At 40.8% G+C, this 26,178-nt stretch overlaps 3 protein-coding genes across 11 annotated transcripts; 1 reads left to right on the top strand and 2 right to left on the bottom strand.

The window, feature by feature from the left end:
- Positions 1-2,959: 2,959 nt before the first annotated feature.
- tat (tyrosine aminotransferase) lies at positions 2,960-16,677 on the bottom strand. 2 transcript variants are annotated; one of them, XM_065009714.1, is made up of 12 exons: positions 16,477-16,677; positions 11,888-12,177; positions 11,671-11,775; positions 11,204-11,271; positions 10,889-11,047; positions 9,964-10,102; positions 9,775-9,827; positions 6,733-6,885; positions 6,445-6,573; positions 6,226-6,309; positions 4,491-4,589; positions 2,960-3,764 (listed from the first exon to the last, which is right to left on the bottom strand). In XM_065009714.1, exons 1-12 carry the CDS (start codon positions 16,590-16,592, stop codon positions 3,624-3,626), a joined length of 1,536 nt encoding a protein of 511 aa, XP_064865786.1. In that variant the 5' UTR covers positions 16,593-16,677; the 3' UTR covers positions 2,960-3,623. The 2 variants fall into 2 exon arrangements, with proteins under 2 accessions (XP_064865786.1, XP_029489974.1); XM_029634114.2 differs by lacking the exon at positions 16,477-16,677 and adding an exon at positions 13,030-13,135.
- Positions 16,678-17,471: 794 nt separating this feature from the next.
- On the bottom strand, positions 17,472-24,962 carry LOC115109327 (TERF1-interacting nuclear factor 2). 2 transcript variants are annotated; one of them, XM_065009715.1, is made up of 7 exons: positions 24,883-24,962; positions 23,283-23,683; positions 20,607-20,830; positions 20,291-20,389; positions 20,034-20,135; positions 17,909-18,022; positions 17,472-17,788 (listed from the first exon to the last, which is right to left on the bottom strand). In XM_065009715.1, the coding sequence occupies exons 2-7, from the start codon at positions 23,407-23,409 to the stop codon at positions 17,639-17,641; spliced, it is 816 nt and encodes a 271-aa protein (XP_064865787.1). In that variant the 5' UTR covers positions 23,410-23,683; positions 24,883-24,962; the 3' UTR covers positions 17,472-17,638. The 2 variants fall into 2 exon arrangements, with proteins under 2 accessions (XP_064865787.1, XP_064865788.1); XM_065009716.1 differs by lacking the exon at positions 17,472-17,788 and adding an exon at positions 18,813-18,977 and having other exon boundaries at positions 17,937-18,022.
- LOC115109331 (peptide deformylase, mitochondrial-like) lies at positions 23,997-26,178 on the top strand. Of its 7 annotated transcripts, none has more exons than XM_029634119.2 (4): positions 23,997-24,256; positions 24,674-24,870; positions 24,952-25,066; positions 25,900-26,178. In XM_029634119.2, exons 2-4 carry the CDS (start codon positions 24,790-24,792, stop codon positions 26,052-26,054), a joined length of 351 nt encoding a protein of 116 aa, XP_029489979.1. In that variant the 5' UTR covers positions 23,997-24,256; positions 24,674-24,789; the 3' UTR covers positions 26,055-26,178. The 7 variants fall into 7 exon arrangements, 2 of the variants coding, with proteins under 2 accessions (XP_029489979.1, XP_029489978.1); XM_029634118.2 differs by lacking the exon at positions 23,997-24,256 and adding an exon at positions 24,263-24,564; XR_003860505.2 differs by lacking the exon at positions 23,997-24,256 and adding an exon at positions 24,263-24,564 and having other exon boundaries at positions 24,674-25,041; positions 25,900-25,989.

Here is a 26,178-nt window from a genome sequence, read left to right as displayed (position 1 = left end):
CTTATCTTTCTAGTTAATCATTGAACTATGTAAGAAGTACTTCACCACAATTGTGTATTTATGTGTACACTCAGTAACTGAGGGCTGTTGTAAAGACTCAGGGGAGGAAGGAGAATGTTGTAAAGGTCACTTTCTTCAGACAGGAAATACTCATGTGCACACAATATGTGGTAGGAAAGGTGTGGCCTATGCACTGTGAGATATATGTGATATTGTACCAAAGTGTACATTTTAAACTTGAAGTGTTTGGTGATGCAATGCAAATACATTCAGACATGCAAGTCCTGGATGCAGGCCAAATAATGTGTCCTTGTTGAATCTGCTCAGCAACGTCCCAAACTGCAATACACACATCCAACAGTAGGATGTGCTATAGTGTCAGCAATGAATGATTTCATGCTACAGTCAGTCATCAAAACAATTTTTTATTTTATTTTTTACAAATGAGCTGTAGAAGCATACCATTGAACCATACCATTGTGTGGAGTTAGACTGATAAATGTATCTGTGTGTAGTATGAGTAAAAGTATTCCATTGTAATATTCATTATTTGTGAGGACGTTTGTTTTCTTTCTTTAAAACCAAAAGAGCCTTCATAGGGATTTGAAACTGAAGGTCACTCAAGGTGTGTCTAGGCCCTAGGGAATAACATTTTAGTATGAGAAAGTTCTGGGTGAAAATCAATAAAAGTGTACTGAATATACTGACATAAAGCATTTACAAAACATTATACTTGAATTAGAAATGACAACAGTTCAAGACTGAATAATATTGTTCAATACTGTATTTAATAATAAATATATATTTTAATTATCTTGAGATTGTTTAGCAGAAGATTTACACCTGATGGAAAAGCATTCCAGGTGAAGCTGGTTGAGAGAATGCAAAGCTGTCATCAAGGCAAAGGGCAAAGGGTGACTACTTTGAAGAATCTCAAATATAAAATATGTTTTTTATTTTTGTAACACTTTTTTGGTTACTACATGATTCCATATGTGTTATTTCATCGTTTTGATGTCTTAACTATTATTCTACAATGTAGAAAATAGTACAAATAAAGAAAAACCCTTGAATGAGTAGATGTGTCCAAACTTTTGACTGGTACTGCATATCATTGAGTTAATAAAGCCGCATACACATATGGTTTCTTTTTTTGTTTTCTTGAGTAAGGGTGCTCCAAAATGCAGGTGTTTCAGCCTAGCTCAGTGCTTTCTGAGGTGGTGGGGCAAGCCAGAAGTAAATACGAAGCGTTGCACCGTGATTGGCTCATTGTTCTGTCACTCATGGGCACATTATGTCACTGCCAATTCTAAGGGTAGAGCTCAAAGATCCAAGCCTCTTGGGTGGTGCCATAGAGTTACATTAGACGTGTCCATCCAAGAAGGCAGAAGGTCATTGGCCACAGATAAAATGACGTCAAATCACATTGTCTACAGTAGCTTTGATTGGACTGATACGATGATAAATAATGAAGAGAAATTATAGATAAAACGTATCAGTGCTCATCGGCTATGGACATAAACATTACACAAGAAGATGGAAATCTCAAATTCAACAATGAGTGGTTTGGAAGGAATATATGTGGCTAACTACAAGCATTGCAAAGCAATCATTAGCCTGCTATTCAGTGGAGTGGCTGTGTGGTCCCAAGTCTAAGGGTCTCTTTTCCTAGTTTAAAATGATAAACATTCAATATTAGCCATGCTGTCAATGAAGCATGATTTGTGCCTCGCTCAAAACAACTGTTAACTCGGAACTGCACAATCTGACTTTAGTGAGTTCAAGACAACTGGGAATTCAGGAAAAACGAGCTACGTTTTGAACTTTCATCCAACTCGGAATTGTAAATTGGGAACTCGTGCCTCTTTCTAGAGCTACGACCTGAAGATCACTGACGTCATCATGAATCAACCTTTTTTTTCTTCTTCAGAGTTCCCAAGTTTCTTGAAAGCATCATAAATCCAGAGAATGCCAGACTTTGATGATAAAATATGCCCACAAAGGACCGCTGCGCCACCTTCCTATTCAAGTGAGCACAGCACAACAAGGGGAGTCAAAAAATGTATTGTATGCTGCTGCAAAAATGTAATATGCCAGGGAGATATGTATACTGTAGCTAAGAAAGTAATACTAAGTGTATGTTGTGTAGTAAGCTGTTAGTAGCCCATGTGCCTCACCCTAATAATTTGGTCTATTTTCACCTCTTACTTTCACCTACTGTTCTGACTTGTTGGTGCACATGTAGCCTATAACCTGTTTTGGCGAAATGTAATCATAGAATATTGTAAGAGCTTTCAGTGTCTGCTTATATGCCCCCTTTATTTATTGTATGGTTCTGACTTGGTGTATGGGGAGAATACTGTAAGAACGGACCATGTTCTGAACTATGTTGCTGTACATTTCAAAAGTTCTGAACAAATAGTTATATTGATTACGTCCGTTCTAGCTCCCTCATTAATGTCTTAATCGAAATTACGGATGGCCTCTTATCCGTTTGTTGTCCCCATATGCCATAGTTTGTACATCTCAATTGTCAGTAGAAACCACATTTGTTTAAGCAAGTCAGTCATATCAGCTATGGTTTTTTTAAAGACAGTAAATGAGACTGAATGAACTGTTTCACTGACAGACAAGGCTCTGCTGTTAGCCAGGTGTAGCAGTGGTAATGTGTTGGGACTCTGCTGTTAGCCAGGTGTAGCAGTGGTAATGTGTTGGGACTCTGCTGTTAGCCAGGTGTAGCAGTGGTAATGTGTTGGGACTCTTCTGTTAGCCAGGTGTAGCAGTGGTAATGTGTTGGGACTCTGCTGTTAGCCAGGTGTAGCAGTGGTAATGTGTTGGGACTCTGCTGTTAGCCAGGTGTAGCAGTGGTAATGTGTTGGGACTGTATCCCACTTCTTTTTTTTTTTTGCCCCACCAACATTTTTACATGCTAAAATCGCCAATAGTTACAACAAACAAATAAGTATTTTATAGCTTTAATTTGGTTTAAATAACTTTTTATATGAACGTGAAAAAAACATTCAATATTACATCAACATAACAAATAGATTATATACATAGGAAAAGTGTTGGTTAAGCATGCAATATATCAGAATGTATACTGAGTGTCATCATAATTCTAACACATGCAAGAAAGAGTATGTAACGCTGACTATGGAAAGCACTGTAGATCATCTTATCCATGCTGGTGCTTCAGTTCCATCTGTTTCAATGGTGGGATCAACCCAACCATGAACCCCATCATGGTTTGAGGAATGGGGAGGACCCCCGGTCCCTGGTTCTATACGCCCAATGGTGTTCTGGTCAACCCAACATATAGAATAACATTAAGAATTCAAATAGTTAGACAAAATAAGGTTAACATAAGATGGCCATACAAAATATAAATATCAGGTCTGCTCATAAGTTGGGGTACCAAAGATGGACCACTACCAATGACATTGCAGAAACCTTTGTTCCTGCGGTGCAACACGATATTTTAACCCATCTTCTCTCTCCTCCTCTTCCCTAATGTATTTTATTTTCCTCTCACCCTTTTCCCATTCTCTTTTTTTCACACTGACTTTTGTCACATTCTGTGCCCATACTCTTTGGTCTTCCCCTCTCTCAGGCTGTGTCTCTCATTATTGGTCTAGCTCGTTGCTGTCTTGGCTGCAGGTTCTGTAGTGGCGCTGGCAGAACTCCCGAATCCGTGTACACGCCTCCACCATCATCTCCTCTGGTACGGTCACCACAATCCGGAAGTAATTTGGGTACTCAAATGCCTGCAGGGAAAAGAGAATTGTAAACAACAAAACAAGGTAATTTCTCTTCCCATGGTAGACAGAGAGGATGGATGAGTCCATTAGATGGATGGATAGATAGATAACAACATGTAAACTATATTTAGTCTCCAAATGTATATTGAAAACATCAATATATTTGCACAATGAGCTCTTGTTGTCTCTCAAATACATCGTTACAGTTATTGGTTAGCTAGCTAGTGAATCAGTCAAACCACCTTAAAACAAGACATGGTATCAAGAACAAGATCAAACTAGCTGAAACGAGCCACCTACGATTCCCTACATGGTAGCTTCTTGTCATGTCCTTACAAAAACAGATTGCAGTTAGAGTGCAGTATTAATTGCAGTATGTTTCAAATACTGCGTCCAAAATACCACAGTGCAGTTATTCTGGAATTACTGCGTTTAAAATACCACAGTGCAGTTATTCTGGAATTACTGCGTTTAAAATACCACAGTGCAGTTATTCTGGAATTACTGCGTTTAAAATACCACAATCGACTGCAGTTACTGCACTTTTACTGCAGTTTCAAATCTGCAATCTTTTTTGTCGCGTTGTTGCTAGCTTTCTGACTGTTCAGAATCATAACAAATCATGGCTTCCACTCACATCGATAGGCATGCATAATTTTCTTGACGTTGTCAGCCAACGCGTCGATAGATAGATAGATAGATAGATAGATAGATGTGTGTGTCTGGCGTTACCGTAGCGGGCAGGCAGAAGACGGACTGCTCAGTTACCAGACGCTCAGTGAACTGCACATCGTTCTGGAACTCTGGGAAGTGTTCCATCTCAATTCCCACCTAGAAATACCAAGACACACATTAAGTAACCTACTAAGCATTTAACGACAGCAACGCCTTTTTTTGGTCCTGTCCGGCCGCCTTGATTTCAACGTCCCCAGACAACCTATAATTTGTTAAGATTTGGTCTGGTCCAGACCAGCTTTGATTTGGCCCGAACATTAGAATAATACCTAGCATGCTTTGCAAGTGTTTGTTTTTACATTTACATTTTGGTCATTTAGCAGATGCTCTTATCCAGAGGGACTTACAGTCAGTGCATTCAACTAAGGTAGATAAACATATCACAGTCATAGCAAGAAAATAAAAAATAAGTAACCGTTAATGAGAATGTTATTGTAGTTGAAGTGGTCTTTTGGTTTGTTCTATAGTTTGGATTAGTTTGAACATCATTGCTTCCTGTTTTAAAGGTTTGAAAAAACTATCATAAATGCATGTGACAGGAGGGTGCTAGAATAAAATATTCTGTTGCAATCTTCAATTGTTTCCTATTTCCTGTAAATTCGGTCAGCAAGGAAGAAGCCACTGCTCCAAAACCGCCATAAAAAAGCCAGACTGTGGTTTGCAAATGCACATGGGGACAAAGATAGGACTTTTTGGAGAAATGTCCTCTGGTCTGTCGAAACAAAAATAGAACTGTTTCGTTATGTTCGGAGAAAAAAGGGGGAGGCTTGCAAGCCGAAGAATATCATCCCAAATGTGAAGCACGGCGGTGGCAGCATCATGTTGTGGGGGTGCTTTGTTGCAGGAGGGACTGGTGCACTTCACAAAATAGATGGCATCATTGAGGGAGGAAAATTATGTGGATATATTGAAGCAACATCTCAGGACATCAGTCAGGAAGTTAAAGCTTGGTCGCAAATGGGTCTTCCAAATGGACAATGACACCAAGCATACTTCCAAAGTTGTGGCAAAATGGATTAAGGACAACAAAGTCAAGGTACTGGAGTGGCCTCAAAGCCTTGAACTCAATCCTATAGAACTGAAAAAGCGTGTGCGAGCAAGGAGGCCTACAAACCTGACTCAGTTACAACAGCTCTGTCAGGAGGAATGGGCCAAGATTCACTCAACTTATTGTGGGAAGCTTGTGGAAGGCTTCCCGAAACATTTGACCCAAGTTAAACAATTTAAAGGCAATGCTACCAAATACTAATTGAGTGTATGTAAACTTCTGACCCACTGGGAGTGTGATGAAAGAAATAAAAGCTGAAATAAATCATTCTCACTACTAATATTCTGACATTTCACATTCTTAAAATAAAGTAGTGATCCTAACTGACCTAAGACAGAGAATTTTTACTAGGATTAAATGTCAGGTATTGTTAAAAACGGATTTTAAATGTATTAGGCTAAGGTGTATGTAAACTTCTGACTTCAACTGTGTTTTCAACGTCCAGAAAAGCCATGTTTTTGCCTTTTATTCAGCACATAAAATGCACCTGATTTTAACATCGGAAAATATGTATTTTCAATGTCGGAAAAGACGTGTTTTCAACATCTCAAAAAAAAATATTTTTACCTGTCATTTAGCACCTAAAATGCACCTGACGACAACATCTGGAAAATACGTTATTTTCCTTATGGGGATCCTGTTCTGTTATCTCCCCACCTACCACTCTGGACACATAAGACTCACCATGAGGTACATGGCTCCTGATGGCATCACGGGGGTCAGCCCAGGAACAGTGGACAGTTCAGAGAAACAGATCTCGGAGTTTGACTGAGAAAGAAGCAGGAAACTAGTCAATAGACAGTCAGTCATACAATCAGACAGATATCCAGATAAATCAAAATGTTAGACTACTACCATCTGCATATAAAGTAATTGGGGAAGGTTCAAGGGAGAGGGACTCACCTCGAGGAAACTGATGGTTCTGTGGTAAAACTCCTGGGGCGTGTCGTTCAGGATGCTCTCTATCGCACCCTGGACAATGGTGCAGGCACCCAGAATCCTCTGGCTAAGCTTAACCAGACCCTGACGAATCTGAAAGCAGAAGAGAGACAGATTAGGTACATTCGAAGTGATTCCAAACCCCAGAGGACACAGATGAATCTTACCGTACGTGTACTGGTGTAGCGTATGTGTATAGATAAACTGGACTGCACATTCAGTATGCGAGTAGTGAGAGGCTGAAGGACTTACCTCTTTTCCGAAGATTTGATTCTTGTCATGGATGAGGATCCAACCTAGCCTCCAGCCAGGGACTAGCCATCGTTTGGCCAGACCACCACACGCTAGGATGGGCACATCACTGCTGAGGGACGCCATAGATTGGTATGTGCAACCCGGAAACACCTGATCATGGAGATACAGTACACACTCGCATCAATACAAAACATACTGTAGAAGACGATGTAAAATAATCAGGGTTAGTTTAGATTGAAGGGGAAATGTTTTAATATATTGATTCTATTCATAATACAGAGCATTACACTCAGGGTTGGGCAAATTACTTGAAAAATACACCAAGCAGAATGTGGGCAGTAAAAAAAGAAAACGGTAATTTAAATGTCTGACCCTCCCTTAAGGTAACTGTCTGGTACGATAAAAGATGGCAATAGACAGATGCAACAGATGCAAGAGAAATATGATTATATTCCATCTAAGTGTTTGGGCAGTGAACAGGGTGGAGCTGTGTTGACTAACCAAAGATGTCCTATTGACACAAAGACCCTGATGTTTCAGTTCCCAGTGAAAGTGGGGAACTGACTTTTTTGGTTAAAATAAGTTTCTGTGGAAAGCAACCAAGGAGAGCAAATGTGGAAGTTTTGGAGATTTCAAATATATTAGAACAGAGCTTCCATTCCTACCTGAAGAAGACTTCTGAGCTGTGTGAATCAGCACAGCTTTCAATGATGTTAAAACATCTGCCATTTCAGTGTTTGAGGCAAACACTTGCAGCCCACATAGTGATTTTAGATCAAGTAAATCAACATGTATTCAGCTGTTTATAAGTATGTAACTGTAATCCAATTACAATTTTTTTTTAAGAATTTAGATAACTCCAGTTGTACCGAACTCTTGACTACAGTAGTGCAAATATGGTCTTTCTTCATCCATTGAACAATTAAGCACTTCAACTTAATCAATCAATACAAACAACACCATAAAAGACATAAACATGACAAAAAATGTGTATCAATAGTTAAAAATGATTAAACTAATTTGACCATAACAAAGTTTGTGAGGGATTTCATAACTTTATGTTATGCAATGTATTGTTATGCACTGCTCGTCTAAGACAAAAAGACAACGAGATGGAAGGAGAAAAGGAGAGAGAGAGCAGAGAAAAAAAGTGGTGGTATGGTAACCGTAGCAAGCTGGCTTTCATTAGAGCTGAGGCCTTGATGACGGGTGGGAGATCCGCCCCGCGTGCTATTGGTCAGAGCACAATGACTGACAGTTCAGAAAAAGAACATACCAAACCTCACCTCAGATCTAATTTACAAACAGAGTTGTTTTTTTCACAGAGAGGAGCCCATAGGGGCCCATAAGGAGAGAGCCTGGCGCTTGCCAAACATTCCCCTCTAACCATGAGATGGAATTGATGCTGCCCAGACACATAATGCCTCCACGCAGCCCCTAAACAGGCACCCCTCCACACAGCCCCTAAACAGGCACCCCTCCACACAGCCCCTAAACAGGCACCCCTCTACACAGCCCCTAAACAGGCATCCCTCCACACAGCCCCTACTCAGGCCCCCCTCCACGCAGCCCCTAACTAAACAGGCACTCCTCCACACAGCCCCTATAGAGCCACCCCCCACACACACACACACAGCCCCTAAACAGGCCCCTACACAGCCCCTAAACAGGCACCACTCCACACAGTCCCTAAACAGGCATCCCTCCACACAGCCCCTAAACAGGCATCCATCCACACAGCCCCTTAACAGGCACCACTCCACACAGCCCCTAAACAGGCACCACTCCACACAGCCCCTAAACAGGCACTCCCACCCCCACCCACTTCTTCTCCCCCGCTCTCGCACTATATTACCCTCACATCTGCATTAATCGCAAACACATGCGGCGAAAAGTGCACAGTCATTCTGAGTACTTCTGTTCTAGTGGTTAGTGTGTTGGGCTAGTAACTGAAAGGGCCTTGTTTTGAGTCAACATTGTGAAAAATCTGTCGATTTGCCCTTGAGCAAGACGCTTAACACTAATTTGCTCCAGGGGCTCTGTACTACTATGGCTGACTGTAAAAAAAAAATAAAAAAAAATTCACTGCACCTATCCTCTGCATGTGACAATACAACATATTATTGTATAGTTTTTTGTACTGAGCGAGACATTGTTGAATTCTGAGCCCATGTGATGTATGTACTCAGCGACCCCAATCACCCCCCATAGTGTTCCCAATCACCCCTCCCCCCATAGAATTTTAGCAACCAGGACATATCTTCATATTGCTCCTTTAAATTCATAGACAGAGCTACTGATGCATTTACAATGTTTACAAACATTGGAGTAAACAAGCTTATATTTTGGGTTCCGATGGGCTACGACAGTTGATGAGCTGATGAGGCATTTATAAGTTATGTTTTTTCAAGAATCAATGAGTATACAGTATATCATTCATTTATAAGTACAAAAATAGATGTAGCAACTGCGAATTTCCTTTTAAGCTATCCAAAAGTCATTCTCAACACAGCTCTCAGAAATGACAGAGCAGAGGAGCGCCTCTTGTCTACAGTTTACCTCTGTGGCTCATTCTTCACTTGCCCTGGCTGACCTAAACCCAGCACTGCTGCCCCGCCACTACCAGCCCCCCATTCAGCCTGTAACACCCCTAATCACCCCAGTGCTGATGTGGACTTGTCAGACAGGTCTCCTTGGATACCCAGCAGAGCTAAGCCAGAGAAAACCTCCCTGTAAATGCTATAGAATGTTAAAGAAATGTGCCTTGCTGGTATTATGTATTACATGGGGCCTAGTGGCCAGGATGTAGGCTATACCCCAGAAACAGCAGCCCACTCCTGGACGCATGACCAGTCTACTACTGTATTGCACACCTCCATAGACCAATCCTCCTCCATGCCAGAAGACAATCCAATTTAGATTCCTCTCCTTAGTCTCCTATTATGCAATAGACTCAATGCCAGTTTCTGTATTAGTCTGTAGGAGTGTCTGTCTCTGTTGTGTTTGTCTCCGAGAGTGCTTCTGTGTTTATGAACTCACCATGTCACCATAGATCTCATCAGCCAGGATTGGGACGCAATGTTTGGAGGCAACTAGACAAGAGAATAGACACATTTAAAAAATATTACAATTAGAAGTGGATTCATTATAGGAACCAAATGCTAGTATTGTGCTATAGTGAGAGGGAACACTGTGGCCGGGGGGGGGGGGGGGGGGGACAGGGCTCACCAGAAAGGATGTTCTGTAGATGCTCTTTACTGTAGACGGAGCCACAAGGGTTGGAGGGATTGTTGACAATCAGGCAGGTTGTCCTGTCATCTATCAGGCTTTCCATGTGTTGGAGATCGATCTCCCAAGACTTCTCTGGCTGCAAGGACAGACAAAGTCACCACGAGTCAGAGAGCAGACATAAGGCATGCAATGTACATGCACTACACAGACGCTGGAAAACAGACAAATCTGCAGATTCTGCACCGTCCTAACTTTTAACTGATCTTTGATCTCATAGGCTGCATTTACACAGGCAGTCCAATCCTGAACCTTTTTCCGCTAATTCGTCTTTTGACATCAGATTAGCTCTGAAAAATATCTGATGTGAAAAGTAAGTCGCTCTGGATAAGAGCGTCTGCTAAATGACTTAAATGTAAATGTAAAAGTTCTGATGTGAATGGTCAGAAGACCAATTAGTGGAAAAAATATCAGAATTTAGTCAGGATACTCTGTGAAAATGTAGGTTTTCAGAAGATGGGCAGGAACTCAGCTGTCCTGACATTAGGAAGAAGCTCTGTAAGAGTTCTAAAAATGTATAAGTGGATTGTATAGGTGAATCAATAGCAGCACTTAACACTGTGTGCAGTTGTCATATACACCTCAAGAGTCACGACATTCCACTGTGTGCCTGAGTTACCTCATGTTTTTTATGGATGTAATTCACTAAAATGTTATGTAGCTACTATTTATCTGTATTTGTGTGTGTGTGTGTGTGTGTGTGTGTGTGTGTGTGTGCGTGTAAGCCTAGAGGAAAGAAAGCCATCCAAAATTATTTATAAGTGCCATTTTACGCCTTCTTCGCTCTCTCTCTTGCTAACATCCAGTTTTTCTCTTTGATATATTTTCCCTCTATTTTGCTCCTCCCCCCGTGTCCAACACTCACCAGCAGTGTGTACAGTTTGACCTGGATGCCCAGAGACACAGCCAGAGTCTTGTAGAGGGAGAATCCAGGGCAGGGGACTAGGATGTTGTCTCCAGGGTTACACAGCACTGTGATGGCCAGATCTATAGCCTGACTGCAGCCACTGGTCAGAAGCACATCCTGCATGGAAGAGAGAAGAAGATTACAAGAGATTTTTTTATGTCCTCTAGTTTTGGAGAAAAAATAATTACAGTAGAGAGACAGGTGAATATATGATGACGCAAAAAAGAGAGTTTGAACGAGTTAAAGCAGGTAAACGATGAGAGGTAAACACACCTCTGCCTCCAAGGGGGCCTCGGGGCAACTGTAGAAGTTTGCCACCACCTCTCTGCTCTTCTGATAACCTGTTGATGAGTAGAAGACAACATCTTATATTTTGTACTGTAGTACTGTATACTGTACTCGGCAGTCTGCTGGGAGAAAGGGAGATTTCGCCTGCCTCCGTCCTTAGAGCTACAATCATCATTAATCATAGTGGAACACTTTCAGTTCATCTTCAGACAGTTAATTGGCCCTATTTTACGTAGCTCTCTCAACTTCCCTGACTGAAATTACTTTAGCCTCCAACTTCTCATCCCCTTGCAAGCTGCCCAACTCGCCTATAGCTGTGTCTCATCTCATATCCTCCCAATTTCTATCTAAATAAAATACCAAAAAATCACTTCATCCCTAGTTTTTTTTGCACTTGACAAGCTTTTTGAAATGTTGGTGCTGTGGTGAGAAAGTGCTTGCATGAGTCTTACCAACAGATGGAGCATAGCCGTTGTATTTGTTTGAGTCAATGGCATCCTTCATGGCCTGGAGAACTTTGTCATCAGTAGGCAGGTTCCCGAACACAGTAGGGTCCCCTGATGGAATGACAGGACAAAGGAGTACATAAGAAACATAATTCTGAACAACTGCACTTCACAAGTGAACACACTGAGCATATGCAAATGAGATAGTGGTGTAGCATCTCACCAATGGACAGAGCAATCATGGGTTTCTCAGGGTTGGGTGTAAGCTTCATCCCATCCACAATGGCACGGATGGGATTCAAGGTGTTGATTGACATCTCTGAGGGCCGGATGTTCCATCGCTGCCTGCAGCTCTTCTGCTTGGCCAGACAAACAATGCCTTTCACAGCCTTATGATGGTTACCGTTTCCATTAAGAGCTTTTCCGTTGACACCAATGAGAGCATTCTTCTCATTAATTCCACTCCCATTCATTTTCACCTCATAGGACTGGTTCTCCATGTTGCAACTGCAGCTGAAGATGGGAGAGATAGGAAGAAAAAAGGCGAGGGGAAAAAAGATAGGACAAACAAATAGATTTTCATGAATAATTCCTGCATTATAAATTGTTGTAAAATATCATACAAATAATATAAATGAGGATTATTCGTTAATATACAAATGACTAGCCTAATAATCAATTGGAAAACTGAAAATAAACTTGTTGGATAAAAAACCAAATCAGTGCAGAGAAGTAGGCTAGCCCAGGTGTTCAATTACCCATGAAAACACAACAGGTGCCATGTTTATATAATCCAGTTTGAGATCAAAAGCGCTGCACGGGCTGTTCTGAACTAATTCAACTTTGTGCGCAGTTAGTTGAACATCTGAGTAATGAAGATCAATATACTGATCAGACTGGGACACCTCAAGTTATTGATATTATCATATTAATGGCTATCTTATCACAACGCCGTATAAATAGCAGTATATAGTCCATTAGCAATGAAAACTATGTATATTATACAAAAACAATACATCAAATCTATCCTAATCAACTCAAATCTAACCTAATAAAATGTCATCTAAACAAGTCTGTTCTGATACAGCCTGAAAAAATATACAAACAATACAATTGAAAATAAGACAGAAACAACAAATATTATAAAACTACCTATAATAGGCATCTCTTTGGAATAAGGTCATATTTGTTTGTGCATGCGTAATAATAAACATGTGATCTATACCTCAAATTAAAAGCTATAATACATTTACCAGGCGTAGCTTATTTGAAATTGCCTCTAAATTAAATTGGACACTTAGGCTACTTGCTAGAGGTAGTTAAATGCGTTATCATACATTTAAATAACAATAGTCTTTTAAATACCTTTACAATCTCAAAAGAATTTCACACTGCAAATGAAGGAATTCAGGTAAAATACTGAATATGAACAAAGACTGACTGATAAGTCCGTTATAAGCCGGCTTTATAGCAAGCCCCCCGAAAAGGGTTGCTGTTGAGCCCTGCCCATTTTTTCATTGGTGGAGACTGAGGGTTGTGCCATACACCCCCGTTACATCATTCCCAAAAATGTAAAACACTGCAAGGTTTGGGTTAAACAGCATGAACTCTTTCCAAAAGACAGATACCAGACTCATGAGAGGAGACCCATGGGACCCCAGATGTCCTTGTGCGTAAAATGTGTGGAAATGTCCGGCCATAACATGTTATTGGTTTCCCATTTATGTTTGCAAAATCCCAAAGGCACATCCGGTCGCCTCAAGTCAAATCAATATGTATGCCTTTCAGTGGAGGCTGCTGAGGGGAGGACGTCTCATAATAATGGCTGAACGGAATGGCATCAAATACATGAAAACTGTGTGTTTGATGTTTTTGATACCATTCCACGTATTCTGCTCCAGCCATTACCATGAACTCGTCCTCCCCAACTAAGGTGCCACCAACCTCCTGTGAAGCCTATAGCCTATACAACATCATTGACCAAGTCATGGATAGATGGCCTCTGATTTTCCTACCTTTCATGATTGGAGAAAAGCTTTTTAAAATTCTAATGAAGCATAAATATGTTTATATTTATAAAAGTAATTGATTTCATCCTTTATCAAAGGTCCATAGGGTCTCCAAGAAACTTTTTGAGGCTCAATCAGCTTGAGCGTAGTTTAGGATGAGCCTGCTTCTTCCTCATTAAAAGCAAGCAAAACGTAAAAAGTGGAGGTACACTATATATACAAAAGTATGTGGACACCCCTTCAAATGAGTGGATTCGGCAATTTCAGCCACACCTAGTGCTAACAGGTGTATAAAATCGAGCACACAGCCATGCAATCCCCATAGAGAAAAATTGGCAGTAGAATGGCCTTACTGAAAAGCTCAGTGACTTTCAACATGGCACCGTCATAGGATGCAAGTCAGTTCGTCAAATTTCTGCCATGCTAGAGCTGCCCCGGTCAACTTTAAGTGCTGTTATTGTGAAGCGGAAAAGTCTAGGAGCAACAACGGCTCAGCCGCGAAGTGGTAGGCCACACAAGCTCATAGAACGGGACCGGCAAGGGCTGAAGCGCATAACAATCATCTGTCCTCAGTTGCAACCGAGTTCCAAACTGCCTCTGGAAGCAATGTCAGAAATGGTTTGTTCGAGATCGGTGTGGAAGAACTTGACTGACCTGCAGAGCCCTGACCTCAACCCCATCGAACACCTTTGGGATGAATTGGAACGCATCAGTGCCCAACTTCACAAATGCGCGTGTGGCTGAATGGAAGCAAGTCCCCACAGCAATGTTCCAACATCTAGTGGAAAGCCTTCCCAGAAGAGTGGAGGCTGTTATAACAGCAAAGGGGGGACCAACTCCGTATTAATGCCCATGATTTTGGAATAAGATGTTTGACAAGCAGGGGTCCACATATTTTTTTGTCATGTAGTGTAAGTAGACCCCAATCTATGGAACATCTCAACTTTGCATAATAATAGTCCTTCCAGAGCTTGTTTTGACAGTGCAGCAGTGTTTAGTGCTCCATGCATTGGGTGATTTTGCAACCCAGTTGCTGAGAGTAATTATGATAGGGATTTCTGGCAAATGTCCCAAATACCCACAGCATAATGTACAGTATGTGCACAGTAATACATAAAAGCTAAATAGGTATATAGAGTAAAATACAGATAAGTAGCATATGATACAGCGCAATTGCTTCATGTATGTAAAATATAGCTTTCATTTATACATGTAATTTCACACAAAAAGTTTATTGAACACAGTAATGTAACAGGTAGCCAACAGCATAACTTCTGATTCACTCTGGGGTTGTTTACTCTCATGATGGGTAACTCAGTGAACAGAGACTGAACAACTCATTATGCAATATTGGTACAGCCACTGTGTCCTGAAAAATTTACAGAAGAATGTAGATAAATAAATACACATCCTAATAAAACCTTATGCAGTGGTCCAACACACACAAACATCCCCTGGAACTTTGTACCCCACCATCCCCTTATCTGGCTAAGGACCCTGTGTCCTATCCGCCAGCAGGCATGATGGGGTTGAGTCAGTTAAAGACCCTGTCACTCCATGTCCCTCTGTTGACCACGTACCTATCCACATATACATTCTTAATAAATAAAACATGTCACAGAACTCAAGCTCACCTACCTAAAAGTGACTCGTAATTGTATGAGTCAAGTACCTACTCACTTCACAACAACCGTAATTTACCTCAACACCTTGCTGCTCACCAATCCATTTCCCACACATGATTTTAAAACTGAAGTAAACACAGACTGCTACATCATGATTCACATGTCTCTTAATGATGAGGTGTTAATAATATGTATGACCCTATTTGTAGGCTTTTGGCCCAATGACCCTCTTCTGGGTAAAGGAGAATCCCTGGCATCTTCTCTCTCTATGGAAGCCCTCTACTAGCTTCCCATCCTATGAATATGTTGCTGAGTCATCTAACATCTGTCTTCTCATTGGCCCACATACCCTGAATCTGTGTCACTTGACCTACCCCAAAATTGCCGTGGACTAACTAATATATGGATTAACTAACAACGGTAGTGTGTAAGCACAAATGCATAGGTGGCTTACACTGACAGCATGATGACCCTGAACCCTCACTTCACAAGATGAGCTGCCTATGACACAATCAGGAATGATTCACAGCTTTTCCATTTGTACAGTGATGTACGCAATTCCCAATGACGTCATCATCATTGATTTGTCAACAAAAGGAGGTGCACAATGACTGGTCAACGGATTTTGGTTGCATGCTATGGACAGTAGCAGTCCACTCAGAATATCTGAATAATATTTAATCCATGTCACACCATCAAACAGACCCCTCTGAATCAACATGAAATATTGGGGACGATACCAGTATAATATCGTGGCTAGGAAACAATCCACAAAAAGAATGTAACTTTTTTAGGAAAAAATAACCCTAATGTTGGAAATAAAAAAATCCCCATGTCATCCAGTCATGTTTATTTTCCAAGCTATAGCACACAATATTTTACAGAGTTTGGTGTGCCACATATTTTCATTTTTGCCATGGAAAAAAATAGAGATACTGGTATTGTCACAGACCAAGAACCTAGGTCAGTAAGAAACTGGTGCTGTGTATTATGGTATGTAAAAGGTTATTATACCAACATTACACCTGGTTGAACTGGGCATATTGAATACTGTTTTACTGAAATTTAACCTGAATTCTGATGCTGAATAATTATGTAGCAGTTTGTTTAACCTCAGCTATACATTTCACCGCGGCAAATGGTGGACACCACCCTGATACCTCAATCTAATCCCATACCTCATTGTCAACCCCAGGATCATGCTTCTTCCTCCATCACACACTTTGGTTGTACATCCTCTTTCCATATCCAGGAACATAGTCAGGATCTGAATCTTGTGTTTCGGGATCTTCATCAGAGCTTGACTCAAAACTAGAATAGAGCGTGTTTAAATCATAATAAGAATACACTGGAGTTTTTTCCACATGTTCTTCATCATCCTCCTCTTCACCATCACAGTCTTCCTCAGTGGTCTTGGTTCCTCTTAGCTCTGCAGCCATGCTACACTCCTGCTGGGTCAGTTTTCGGAGCCGCACAAATGGCTGTAGAAACTTTGACATAAGCAGAAGAGCCTGACTCTCCATAGACAGTCTCAGCTTGACCTTAAGTGTTCTACTGGCCTCTGGGCTGTCTGCTGGTTCTCCAGCCTGTTCAGAATGGGCTCTGTCATCGAGGGCCGTAGGTTGGGATACAGCCACTGTTTGAGGAGGGGAAGGGCTCTGTGTGGCCAGAGTTAGATGTTGGGGTTGACAAAGGGTGAGGAGGGATGGGGTCAAGTCCTGTGATGAGGTGGAAGAGGACCCCTGACAGTGCACTGGTGTATCACTCTTTTCACACAGCAGTTCTTCAGAGCACTCCTGCAGAATGCTCCTCACCCATTTCTGGTGTTTAGAGCACAGCTGCAGTGGGGAGGCCTCAGGCACCTCCTCATTGTTCTGCCTGTCCTCCACCTCCGTCCTGCCTCGGCTCCCCTCCTCCCCATCAGAGACTTCCTCCTCCAGGAGGAGTGGACTGTCTTTGGACAGATCCACCCCCCGCTCCACGATAAGGGCCTGTGGCTCTAAACTTTGCTCAGCTGCACAAGCATGGTGTGGACCCAACCCCAATGAGTTGGATCTCTCCTCTCGGTTATCTTGACAGATACCCTGGAATGCGTAGAGACTTGTCCTGTCAAGCTGTGACTGCCCGTCTTTGTGTGTTCTCTCCTTGGGCGACCTTAGCACAACTTTCGAGGTCACAGGACCATCCAGATCCCGGCCTATTCCCCTCTCCTGTGCTGATACCTTATGGGCTCCGTGGCTGGGATGGCATCTTGAAGAAGACTCGTCTGAAGGAATAGAAAGACAACATATTTATCTACAGTACTATAGGTTCCTGGTGGTCTTACATACTGTACTGTGTTTACATCTGTATGTCATTGTTAATATGCTGAGTTTGTTGACCAGAGTGGAATAGCCTCTTCAAGGACGCAGCAAGGGAGGTGGAGTCACAGGTAATTAACGGCAATAGTAACTCCTCTTCGTATGCCATTGGACCCTCCTGCTTCAACAGCTATAGGCACATTCACATGGATAACAAGGACATTAACAGTTATGTAATAGCATGAGAACATACATTCTCTATTTGATTGAATCCTCAAACAATCTCAATAATTATTGTATGTACACACACCTGGTCAAAATAGGTATCACTCTGCAGCGTCGACTCCAGTACCTGAAGGTAATGCAGCAACCTGTCCTCCAGTTTCTGGGCATAGCATTCTCCATATTGGTCCTCCATCAAATCCTGAAAGAGAACCTGCAGATCAATACATATACTCCATCCTACACACAATACCTCAACCCTAGTGGTTTGATGGAGCAATGCCTGTCGCCTGACAGGCATTGCTCCATCAAACCATCTCCATTGTTTTGGAGTTTCATCACAAGCAACTAAAGGCTGAGTGTAGCAAGAGGCTGGGTATATAGCATCCCCTACTGGACAGCAAAGGAACTACTACCCAGACTTTATAATGGCACTATCATCTCAGACTGGCCTATTACATATTCAGCATTGTACGTCTTCTTCAGGAACCACTGAATACAGGAATAGTTGAAGGTCACAGTTCACATAGTTGAAGATCACAAGGCATAAAGATGTCAATTACACCTATGTAATCATGCCAGTGTTCATTCTGGCACTCTTTTAGATTTAGTCTAGTCTTAGTCATTTTATATAATATTATTAAGTCTTAGTCACTTGAATAATGATTTTGTCTAGTTATTGTCAAAATGACAAAAACAGTGGGCCATTTTAGTAAACTAAACTTTTATTTTAGTCACATCACATCAGTAAAGTAAACACAAATGACTGTCTTCCATGTGCACAAACATAAATAGCCTTGTCTTACCAACATATTTTTCTGCATACCATCCTATTCTCTTCTCTTCCCAACAGCAGAAATATGACAAACATACACTGTATAAGAATTATCTGGCCATGTAAATTCCTAATTCAGCCGACATAGATATTGTACATTATATACAAAAGAAAGACACCCAATCGCAGAGAGAGACAAAGAGAGTAGCTCAATCACCTCAAAGTATTATGGGTTGCACCGCCGTAACTCGTCTCTCATCACTGCCAATGTTAGCAACATTCCACAGATGCCGCGGCCACATTGATGTCCAAAAGTAGAATGGAGATATTTTTTGGTACCCTTCCCCAGATCCATGGCACGACACAATCCTCTCTCAGAGCTCTATGAACAATTCCTTCAACATCATTTTCGGTTTTTGCTCTGACATGCACTGTCAACTGTGGGACCTTATATAGACAGGTGTGTGACTTTCCAAATCATGTTCGATCAATTTAAATTTACCACAGGTGGACTCCAATCTAGTTGTAGAAACATCTCAAGGATGATCAATGTAAACAGGATGCACCTGAGCTCAATTTCGAGTCTCATAGCAAAGGGTCTGAATAGTTATGTAAATAAGGTATCCATTTTCACTTCGTCATTATGGGGTATTGTGTTTAGATAGATGATGAAAAAAATATATTGAATCAATTTTAGAATAAGTCTGTAACAAAATGTGGTACTAGTCAAGGGGTCTGAATACTTTCCAAATGCACTGTATATAGCTAGGCAATGAGGTAACATGACTGAACAAGGTGTAGCCTAAACAAATATTTAACGGTCTGGTCTGTAAGCAGCCTAGTTGTAGAATGGTCGCGCTATGCTTTATGAATGTCAAATTTGGCGCCAATGCACAATAGAAATAAAAATAAAATGTAACACCGGTATGAGTCATATCTTTTGAATGGTAATGGCTAGAATCAAACCGTTTTCTCTGAGGAAAGACTTCGCTAGGATGTTGGCTACATAATGGGGAAAGTGCAAGGGTTGAGCGAAACTACAAATTCAAAAACGTTTCTATAGTCAACAGGGATAAAAACATACTGTTGTGTCCTTCCCACTGATTAACAGAACTGCGCAATCTGTGCTGCTAATATTAAAATTGTGCTTACCACTGAAAAGCTCTCAATCTCGCAAAAACTCTTGTTCTGTCCCCTTAGTAGTCAGATTTTAGTCAAAGAGAATTTCAACTTGTGTACACTAAAATAAAACATTTGCTTTGTTCTAGTTCTTTTCTGGGTGTATTTAGTCAGTTATAGTCTTGTCAATTGCCACTGAAAAATAGGGGTTTGATGAATATTTGTCACTATTTTTGTTGACGAATTTAACACTGAATCGTGTGAGACAAAGAGGGGAATAGAAAGGGAGTGTTAAACAGACGATGGGGATTTAGCTAACCTTGATATAAGAGTTGCGCATGGACATGTCCATTGCAAGAGTCTGGGCCAAAGCCTTAAAGTCCTGGTGGTTCTTCCTCATTAGGTGCATCTCTTGTCGGCTCTGAAGAGGAGCAAAGAAAGGCGACATTTAGCTCAGCAACCCAATACTCACTGGGTCGGTCAGAGATGCTGATACTCTGATATACAACTGATTCAGTTTAGTCAACAGTGTCATCCAAAGTAATCAAATTAGGCAGTTATAATGCATTTACTTACACATTCATGGTACTGAGGTAGTCTACTTGGAAAAAACGTAATGATCTTCAAAACAGTGTTGACAATACCTTGGTCTTCCCGAAGCTTCCACATAATTATCTGTACCAGAATACAAATCAAACACAGCTGCTCATTTTGTTACACCAAAACTCAAATCAACAAACACAGCATAGTTAAAATAACTGTACCTGAACAAGTCAGCCAAACTTATTAGTAGGCATACATGGCCTTGGAAACCTCTCTATGCATCCACATATTGCGATTTCCCACCCCTTTCCTGTAACGGTTCTCTACCTTATGTGAAACGTCTACATACCTTGGTCTTGAGGCCAAACATGATTTTCATATGTTTGATAGGGGGCACCAGTCGTGGCAGCAGTGTATAAGTGACATCCATGAACTCCATCACCCTCTCAAAGCTCTTGATGTCTCTTGTCTTCATTATAGAATACGCCTGGGCTGCTGCCACCCGTAACCTCCATGGCTCATCTAGGGTGACAGATTGTAGGTCATCCTCTGGCCATCTGCTGGGGTCCAGAGCTAGAGAACACACACAAACAGGGATATAACAAATAGGTAAAACTTTTAAAGGAATGTCACCTATCATGTCAATTTATCAGCTTGGGGTTATTAATACCATGTTTCAATTCCATTTTTACCATCTTATTGACAAAATTTAACTTAATTATGTTTTGCATGTCCTATATTAGCCCATATAGGTCTAATAATATAATTTAATTAGTGTCAACTATTTAAAATAATATATTCTGTTTATAAACGGGTGATTATGCAACTTCGGCACTTTGACAGTGCAAAATTAAAACTGGTTCAAACACCATTTTACCAGTATTGTACTTGTCTTTGATTTGTCTAGAAACTATATATGATAATGGCTACGATCGTACTATTCAGGAATTTATATATTTTTGTCATTTTTCCCAAACAGCCATACACAAATGTCATTTCCATCACGTCATTAAACATACATTTTAGTTGAAAATGAAATATCATACAATTGATTTATAACATATTTCTTATACATTTGTACATGAACTTGTATTGAATATTATTTAAAGTGATTAAGGTTTTCCTAATATTAATAATTCAACATGACGCCTGAATGTATAAACTTGCCTTGGTGACAGCTGAAAACATTTATTTATCATGAAAAATAAGATATTTCCACCCAACCTTTTTGTGAGATTATGATAACCATATGATTTCCATATCTAAAACAAATAAATGTATGTAAATTATACATAATATACGCATTTACCTCAAAATATGGGTTGTGATGGAAATTACATCTATGTTAAAAAAAAACGTATGAAAACAATATTTTATTTGCAAACATTTTGAACAACTATTGTTAAACATTTCAGACCTATACTGGTTTGTAGGCCCATCACTCACAAAGTGTACAGCAGTAGCCAATGGGCAGAGCTCAAGGAAGTAGGCCAGTGTTTTTGAGAGATGGGCCCAGACAGCAGAGAGGTCATGCCGCATAGAAGAGCTCAGTGAGCAAAGTGAAACTGTATCATTTGTGGTATATCCAACACAGGTGTGGAGGGTCACCTGCTTGTGAGAATCACCAAAGTTAACTGCCTGGATTTCACTGGTGTATTTACACAGGTAGTTCTCTGCAAAGTCAATATGCACAATGATCTCCTCTTTCCCCAGATTCTCTTAATTCTCTCATTTGAGTATTGGTGTTGAATGTTGTACAGGTGTTTCCCCAACTTCTCTTTCAATCCTTTGGAGAAGTCCTCCAATAGAATGTGCAGTGTGCCACATACCTTCTCTATTACTGTCAAATGTACAGTGAACTTCTCCATGTTTCCCTCTGTTTTTCTTCTCTCTCTTCAGCTTTGTTTTTCCACTCAAACTACCATGTCTGCTCACCAGCATCAAAGTCAGATGTTTTAAGCTCTTTTGCTTGGCGAAGGGGGCACTCTCTCTATACATGAGCTCTTTCTTCAGGTTCTCACAGCACAAAGACTCAAAAACGTTCTCAATGTTGCTGCAGCTGATCACTTTGTGATACTGTAGTTTGTCCTCCATGAACTGGAGGTTGGCGTGGGTTTTGCAGAGAAATTATATTTCTCAGCATTCCGTAAAGCATTATCAAGTTTGACATTTGTCATTCTAAGATCTCTGTATGCTTTTGTGCGACCTCTTCCAACCTTTTTCCTTCCAGCAAGTATTCAATTTCTCATTCATGTTGCAGACGATGAGGAATGGGTATCAGGGTGAGCATCAGGGGCAGGTATGTTAGCCTCATGTTCTGGCTGCAAGTCATCTGGTGACTGAGGTGATGTGTTGCCTGATAGGTAGGTCTCCTTTGCATCTGTTCTCTTTAAGTCTGTCTTCTATTCCGTTGGTTACATTTTCATCTCTTGTTTCTTTTTTCTTCCAGTATCTCTCCCTGTCTTTTTGCAGATGTTCCTGGTATCGTATAGGATCGGTTTTTATTTTGTTTCTATGTCTGTGACCTCTGTGCTGTTTTATGTGGCATCTTCTAAAAATAAAGACAAATACTACTTAGTTTCCAATGTGTGCACACCTTGGAGCATTTTCTAGATTCAATTAATTTAAAACATGATTAAATAAGCCTAAAGTTAAAAATATATATATTTAAAAAATAAAGTAAAAACGAATAAAATAATGGTTTGGGGCGTTTTCACCACTTTCTGTAATTTCCACCACACTTAAGTTTGTGATGGAAATGACTGTGATGGAAATGACATTTCTACAGTTTCTGGAAAAATCGACAGACAGTTTAGCATGCTTTGATTAGTATTACAGCTAGCATATTGTTTACCTTAAATACATAAAATATATTTTTTTAATCAAAAGTTCTACCACAAATTAAAGAAATTATAGCCTGTTGGGAAATGACTGACAAAAATTGACCGAGGACATGGAAGTGCCCGTTGTTGCATAATCACCCAAACACGGATTTGAACAAATTGATTTTGTTGTTGTTGCTTACCATCCAATGTGTCCATCATTCTGTGAGCCCAGGCATATTCAATGATCCACATTGGCAGCGTTGGGATGATCTCCAAACATTTAATCTCAGACGGATTGAAATGATTCTCAAGGCTTCTTCCCTCCATCTATTTGAACTGCTGCAAAACGTCCCCAGCAGCGGAATCAGGTGCCTGATTAGATTCGTGTAATTTTAGTCAATCTACTTCTTTTTTTTTGGGGGGGGGGGGGGGTTAATTTCAGAAACACAAAGACTGTCATTTGTCCTCGATGAATATGCATGTCCGGCGGGTTGGACATGTACGGACAAGTTGAGAATTCGCTCGTTAGCGAAAACGTATCCAAAATGTTTCCGGGTTAAGACTGGTCCGTGCTATCCGGGATCCTTGGGACGTCCTTGCCCTATTGAAGTTGATATGTAAAATGGTTACGGTTAGGTAAGGTTTGTGGTTAGGGTAGCACTATTCGTCAACTGGGAACCATCTGACCAAACTATGTATAAAACATAATCGCGAGAGGTATATACAGCACAAACTATTCCCTGATTATCAACCATTTAAAGGGCCAATCAGTAGTTGAAACAATAAAGTGAACTCACCACTGATTTGGCAAAAACCTGAGGGATGGGGCTAGAGAAATTGAATCACTCTCAAATTCATAGACAGAACTGACCATCCCTGATATCAAGAATCATAGTTTTAACCATGTTTTGAGGCTATACATACATATACTTTGTTTACAAACATTGGGAGTAAAACAAGCTTATATTTTGGGTTATGATGGGGTATGGCAGTTAAACTAAGCTCATGTGATAAGTTATAAATTATAGTAAAGTCCAAAAATGTATGTAGCAACCCCTTTAAGCAATCTCAAACCCTTTCAAATAATTCCCGTTTCCACCGTTCACATAGACTATTGTGAAGGCCTGACCAAATAGTTGACTCGGGAAGTGATTATCTGGTTAAACTGTAGTAGGTATGACATGATTGTGTGTATTTTCATTTAAAAAAGTTAACTACAGTATAACAATGGCATCACTGTCCATACTACAATCAATATAGTAATATGTACATTTAAGGGAAACGTAATTATGTTATGAAAACGTGTAGCACTTGCATGGCATAGATACTCGTGTTAGTCAGACTTTAGTGTTGGTTCAATGTCATCTAGTCTAGTGCGCTAATTTAGCTAGCTGCTGTAGCTATTTGCTTGCTAGCTAGCTTCTCAGTTATGTGATAATGTGAAAGGATTTTGCTCATACCCGGGCCAGAAATACTGATTTGGTAAGCAGGCCATCTTTTATGTACATATCAACCTTTCTCTTTCACCACTATGTTGTTGACCATATTTTGTTGAATTACTTCTTGACAGTTCTTTGCTTGTCTCTTGTAGGTGGGCTGTAAGTTAGCTGACTGACTGTGCTGCCATGACTGGACCCAGCCATGAATATAACTCTGTACTTCAGCGCTGTCGACTAGGGCCTAAAGAATGTGTGTTTCAAAAGCCCCATGGCCCCATTTCACTGTCTCCATTGGCTGGGTAGTCCCCGTCTCATTTGTGGCCCCTTCTCGGTCTCAACAAGCGTCAAGGTTCGTTCATACCTACAGTATATGAAGCAGAAGATCCAGCCCCCGTCAAGTCCTTCATAGTCATACCCCCATGTCTGCCAGGTGGGTGACCCGGTGCTTCGAGTCCAGGCTGCAGTGGTGGACCCTGGGACCGCACAGGGTCCGGAGGCTCAGGAGGTGATCCGCACCATGGTGAAGGTGGTGCAGAAGTTCGAATGTGTGCATCTCAGGTTGTGAAGGTGTTGCGGAAGTTTAAATGTGTGCGTCTTAAGTTGTAGTGTCACTAGCTCTGTCACTAGTATCTTAGCTCTGGAGTTCCCAGAGCGCATGTTGGATCACAGCTTGCCTGCTGCACATGAAGTCCGTGGTCTCACCACTGTGCCTCTGCGGATCTTCATCAACCACCAGCTGCGGGTCCTGGATGGGCGCACTGTTAACCTGTTCTTGACGATACATTTTTCTTCCGAATCGAGAACGAAGAAAGTATCTTAAAAAACTGTGTTCAGTTGCTTCTCCAAAAACCAGAGAATATTCAGAAAGATAGTAAAATCTTTGCCATTTTAGCTGTCAAACATCTTGCATTTCCCAACATTCTTTGCAGGAACTAGTTGTTTTATGTAGATGACAGTGCAACTTGAACAAAGATCTACACACATGGAAGAGGCATTTCTCACTCGATAGTAAAATCCACGTTTTGAATATTCCGTTTTTTTGGAGAACCACTTGCAACTGAACACGGACATTTATAAGATACACTTTTCTTTCGAATTGAGAACGAAGAAAGTAAATTAGTTGAAAATTGGTTCCGACCCTTTCTACTAGCCAAGGTATAACAGCTACTATAGAAGAATTCACATATCGCCGTTCTAATGTATAGTTACTTCCACAGAGCAGCTAAACTGAGAAATTGAAATAAACTTGCCCAGATTTAATCTACCCAAACCTGCTATCTGACTTCAATCACTGGACCCATGGCAGGTCAACATTAAATGAATTATGCATGTGTGTGTGACTGCTTTTATTAATAAGGTTTTCATTTTTGTTTCAAAGGCCTGAATGAGAAGGCAGAGCCTGTGACCTGGCAAGTGAGCGGGTGGCCCGCACGCATCCTACAGCTTGAGATGGATCACTTGGATGGAGTCCGGTACATTGACCGCATGGACAGTAAAACCTTCAACGTGAAATGGGCAGCACAGAACGAGTAGCAGTTTCAAACTAACCTTGTCACCCTGATTGAGCACTAAGACAACTTCTTGGACATAATATACAACAGACCATGAAGAAACCTTTCTTACTGATTCTTTATTAATAAATGTATTTATGAAGACA

Source organism: Oncorhynchus nerka, linkage group LG25 (genome assembly GCF_034236695.1).
Source record: "Oncorhynchus nerka isolate Pitt River linkage group LG25, Oner_Uvic_2.0, whole genome shotgun sequence".
NCBI lineage: Eukaryota > Metazoa > Chordata > Actinopteri > Salmoniformes > Salmonidae > Oncorhynchus > Oncorhynchus nerka.
The sequence above is the reverse complement of the archived record's forward strand: the minus strand, read 5'-3'. Positions and strand labels throughout refer to the sequence as shown.